This window comes from Raphanus sativus, unplaced genomic scaffold (genome assembly GCF_000801105.2).
Source record: "Raphanus sativus cultivar WK10039 unplaced genomic scaffold, ASM80110v3 Scaffold1876, whole genome shotgun sequence".
NCBI classification, from domain to species: Eukaryota; Viridiplantae; Streptophyta; class Magnoliopsida; order Brassicales; family Brassicaceae; genus Raphanus; species Raphanus sativus.
The window spans coordinates 1-4,828 of NW_026617185.1; the positions used below are offsets into that span (position 1 = coordinate 1).

At 30.7% G+C, this 4,828-nt stretch overlaps 1 protein-coding gene across 1 annotated transcript; it reads right to left on the reverse strand.

The window, feature by feature from the left end:
- Positions 1-1,311: 1,311 nt before the first annotated feature.
- Positions 1,312-3,186, reverse strand: LOC130504904 (calmodulin-like protein 11). The gene is made up of 3 exons (XM_056999515.1): positions 2,880-3,186; positions 2,720-2,800; positions 1,312-1,624 (listed from the first exon to the last, which is right to left on the reverse strand). The coding sequence occupies exons 1-3, from the start codon at positions 3,126-3,128 to the stop codon at positions 1,487-1,489; spliced, it is 468 nt and encodes a 155-aa protein (XP_056855495.1). The 5' UTR covers positions 3,129-3,186; the 3' UTR covers positions 1,312-1,486.
- Between the last annotated feature and the right edge of the window lie 1,642 nt (positions 3,187-4,828).

A 4,828-nucleotide genomic window follows, 5' to 3' on the forward strand; every position in this document is an offset into this window, starting at 1 on the left:
TGACCCATTTAGAACTTTCTTTTTGTACAACGCTACCCACAAGAATACCAATTAGTGTTGTTAACATCGTTTCTACGAGAATGATCATTTCACCCGCCTGAATCTTAAGTTATTTTTTACAAATCACCATATTGTTATCAAAGACCAAAGGAATATTTAAAGGAGTAAAAAGAAAATAAAAACAGATATGAATTAGGAATCATGACAAACCCATAACCCATATAAGACCAGATAAAATAGCAAGCACTGAAATCGGTTTGAAGAGTTGGTATATAAGTGAAGTCTCTTTCTTTTATAAAAATATATAAGTGAAGTATTAGTCCATAGGTCTTTCAATTATCAAATAGAGAGTTCCTTTTGGCGAATGAGTTTTGTGTTTTTCTCTAGAACTAAAATTGGAACTAACATTTTCTTTGATCTAATGCATTTTGAGAAACATGAGTTTCCCTTAACAGATATAGCGGTTATAAACATGAGTTTGAAACCTCACAACCATCATCACCATCGAACTTGTTTGTGATAATTAATTTGTCGGCCATTTGCATTGTCTTGTTGTATTATTTTAGTCAACACTATCTACAGCGATGAAACACATATACATCGAATGTCATGTGGTCGAAAATGAAATTTTGTAGACATTACGTACATGTGAAGTCACTAAAGGCTTTATTTTCAAAAAAAAAAAGAGAAAATATTTCTTGGTCAAATATTTGAACAAAGTACAAATCCAGGGAACATCAATGTATTATACAAAAGACGAGCAGAATTTCTGAAGTTTATGATTTTAATATGATTATGATTGTACCAACCAAGGTTTTTGTATGTACATCCGAGAGTTTAATACTTCGAAACTGAACTAGGCCAAGATTTTATTCCCATTCTCAAACATGAGACGATGATAGTTCGTTAATCGGTCGTTCAGGTGTTTAAGGGATTCTAACACTAAATTAAATTGATGCCAAAAAAATAAAAATAAAATTTCAGTTAATATATCAGACACTCAGACGTATGATTAGGCAAATTAGGTTACTAAACTATAAAAAGTACTAGCAAATAATACCTTAACTATCGATTTGATTAGTCTTTAACAACGAAAACGAAAGGCTATCGATTTGATTAGTTATATGTGTGATTAGCGTCTAATACATTTTATATGGTTTGCAATAGTAATTATTGCCTGAGAACATATGTATACTCAATATGATTTGACTTTTTCAACAAAAAGCTAAATAAATATACTATATGCCAGATATACTATTAGTTACTCAAATAAATAAAAATGACTAAGTCGATCAATATGAAAAGTTTAAATTACTATACATATATACTATTAATAATTCAAATAAATTACTTTGACAAACAAATGAAAAGTTCAAAATTGTTTCATCTGAAAAGTGAAATATGTTATTCTGAAGAGGAAGAATAGAAAAAGATTTGATAAATTTATAAAAAGATAATACATTAACAGGTAAAATTGTTTTCCAATTTAACCGCTGGTCATCATCATCCTCACAAATTCATCATAATTGACTTGACCATCACCATCCAAATCTGCTTCCTTGATCATTTGAGCAACTTCTTCATCTGTTAGCTTCTCCCCAAGATTAATCATCACATGCCTCAACTGCAACATTTATATTAAATCTCTTACAAAAAACATTTATATTAAATGATGTTTTAAAGTAAAACAAACTGCCCAAAGTGTATTTTGTGTAGTTTCTTAATGTTCTTGATTTTGTTTTGTGAACTAATATCCGTGTTGTAGCCATAACATCTTAAAATTGAAGAAAGTAGTATTCACGAGAAAAGATTATGGGTTGCTAAAAAGAATATAAATATAATTTACACTAGGTGAGACATATGCTTTGCCCAACAAACCAATATAAATATATAATCATACTCATCTAGTCATCTTACTAAAATGTTGTTAAGCTTTCTAAAATATTTCTTTTGACCTCGTTATCCTCCAAAAAGTCATAATGCCAGCTAGCTCGATGCTTAAAACAATTTACCTTACCTTTCTACGACGCAAGACATACACTTTTTGATTAATTAACAGCAATATAAACAGCCAAATCTTTGACCAAAAAAAAAAAAAAACACAGCCAAATCTTGTTGTTATTTTCTTGTCTAAATTTCAAAATGATTTTTTTAGAAGAAAAAGAAATGAATAAGACACCTAAAGATCTCTTGTAAAACTCGAAATATCGTCTGGCCTTGTTGTCTGGTTCTTGTCATTAACTCAAAAGATTCTAACCCAAATTAAACGCATTACTGGTTTTAATCTTTATATATTTTCCCCTCATCAAATTAAACGCACAACTGATAGATTTGTCTCAAGAAATTCGGTTATATAACAAATCTACACACAGTTTAATCTACTTTAGACATTGAACTATTTGATACAAATACAATCACTCATAATTGTTTATCGATGGCTCCAATCATTGAATTAAAAAAATATCGTAATTAGACCGCACGTACTGTGTGTTGTACTACAATACGCAACAGAGTACATTGAATTTATATTTGTTAAAGCATAGTTAACTACGAACAATATGCTTAACAAAAATCAGAAACAACTAAAAAACATTTCGAAGAGTCATGGAACTATTAAAAAGCAGAAAAGAGAAGCAGAAGTGTGTTAAAAAAAAGAGAAGCAGAAGTATCTAATTTAACTACGATAAAGGAATTAATACTAATTGGAGTATATGCTAACCTCGCTGGCCGAGATGTAGCCGTTTTGGTCTTTGTCAAACACTTTGAATGCTTCTTTCAGCTCCTCATCTGCATCAGTTTCCTATAAAATAAAGTCAATTAACAAAGACAAAAACCTAATATAAAATCAATTGATATAGTTTCGTATAAGTAATGTAAACCTGGATTTTGTTGGCCATGAGGTTGAGGAACTCAGAGAACTCGATGGTGCCGTTACCATCAGCGTCGATCTCATTGATCATATCTTGAAGTTCTTGTTCGGTCGGATTCTGATCCAACGAGCGGATCACAGTGGCAAGTTCATCAGCAGTGATGCAACCATCTCCATCCTTGTCGAACAGACAAAACGCTTCTTTGAACTCCATGATCTGTTCTTGCGTCAGTTCTTGTTGTTGTTTTGTCTCGGCCATCCAAGTAAAACTGTTTAGAGGAGAAAAAAAGTAGAGCTTTGAAGTGCTTTAACTCTCATTCTCTGTCTTCGTATATGTAGAAGTCTTTGCTTTGGACTCATTCACTTTTTCTATTTTTTTATTTTAACTTTTTAAAAATTCATTCCCAAATAATTATTTGGAATTTTTATTCAGGTCAATATTATTTTTCTAAATAGGATTTTAATATGAACGCGTCGGGTGGGAAGGTTTACTATAGTGAATTGTTTGAGCTCGTTTAAAAACTCTTTTTAGCTTGAAAAATAGCACATATATCAATATATTATACTAATATGTTTAGTTTCTTCTCCTAAACTATTTGACTAAATTAAAGATCAGCATCACGTCATTTTTCTCAAGTTATAATAGTAGACACGTCTTATAGTTTCTAGAAACAATGTGTTCACTAGTATTTAATTTCCTCTCAGATTAATAACCATATATACTATCAATATAGTCTACAAAATTTATTATAATGAACATAGCCTTGTTATAAGTTATCACATGAGTTGGAGATACCATATAAACCTGGTGTTCCAAAAGATATCGATGCATATATATATAGTTTTCTTTTTTTGTTTGTCGAATATAATTACATAATGATAAAAAAATGTAGCTGAATGAGTGAATTATGTAATTCGCAACGATAAGTGGGATGTACATGAAATGATGATACTAGTATGTTTTTGACCAAAAAATCCTACTAGTATGATTTTATTAAAGCTCAAGCCCAAGCCAATCAAGTTCAGCCCAAAGCCCATGCAACTAGGGTTCTCAACATGTTGGTTTCATATAAATATAGTTGTAGTAGCTTTGTGTAACAATAACCTTGGCTGCTACAAGCAGCTTCTCCGATCTTATTTTGAGTGAAATACAATCGTGTCTTTTTAGCTCTTGCAGACAAACTTAAAGCTTCTCCCTTTGTTGTTATTTACATTTCAATAAGGCTTTAACAAGCCATTCTCTTTATGTCCTAATAAAGCTCTTTGAGCATTGTCTACAAATGTCATCAGATTTATGTGTATGTATAAATGCGTGTTGGTTTAGACAGCTGTAAGAATAGATGGCGAGGAGACAAAGCGCATTGAAGTTGTAGACCACGCACTTGCCTTACGGGAAAGCGTGTCGATCTCTTTTATTTCCTCGTTATTTAACACATTCTTGTAAAAAAGAGGCTCCTTAAACAAAACAGAAAAACTCTCCGGCTAAAATCAGATCACTGCCGACTCGCTGACCTTTTCACATCGTAGATTCATCGTACAGTATAAATCAAGAGTATTTATAATAGTGTTGCTAGATACTTTCACTTAAGAGTGTTTATATAGTTCTCATAAACAAAAACATAGAGAGTCGTTGGATTAATTTTTCTAGTAAGTTAAATTTTCAAACTTATTTGTAGCAAGTAAAATCTTTAGTGTATTCGTCGTTTCTCTTCTTAAACGTGATTATGGTACGATAGAATATAGTATGGTAGAAGTTCCTAACTAATTTGTATATATATACCTGGTATATATTAAAGTTGAATTGAAAACTAATTCTCTAGTGTTGGCGAAAAAAACTAATTCTCTAGTACAAAATATATACTAATATTTTATTAGACATGTAATAAAACATGATATAGAAAATATAATTTTATCATAAATATGTTTAGAAAGAAATATGTCTGTATGAAATTTATTTGA

Bases quoted from the DNA above. Each gene is read 5' to 3' on its own strand.
- LOC130504904 (XM_056999515.1), bottom strand. From the start codon at position 3,128: ATGGCCGAGACAAAACAACAACAAGAACTGACGCAAGAACAGATCATG. The intron at 2,801-2,879 runs GTTTACATTACT...TTTATTTTATAG, and splicing joins TCATGGCCAACAAAATCCAG to GAAACTGATGCAGATGAGGA. The intron at 1,625-2,719 runs GTTAGCATATAC...TAAATGTTGCAG, and splicing joins GCTACATCTCGGCCAGCGAG to TTGAGGCATGTGATGATTAA.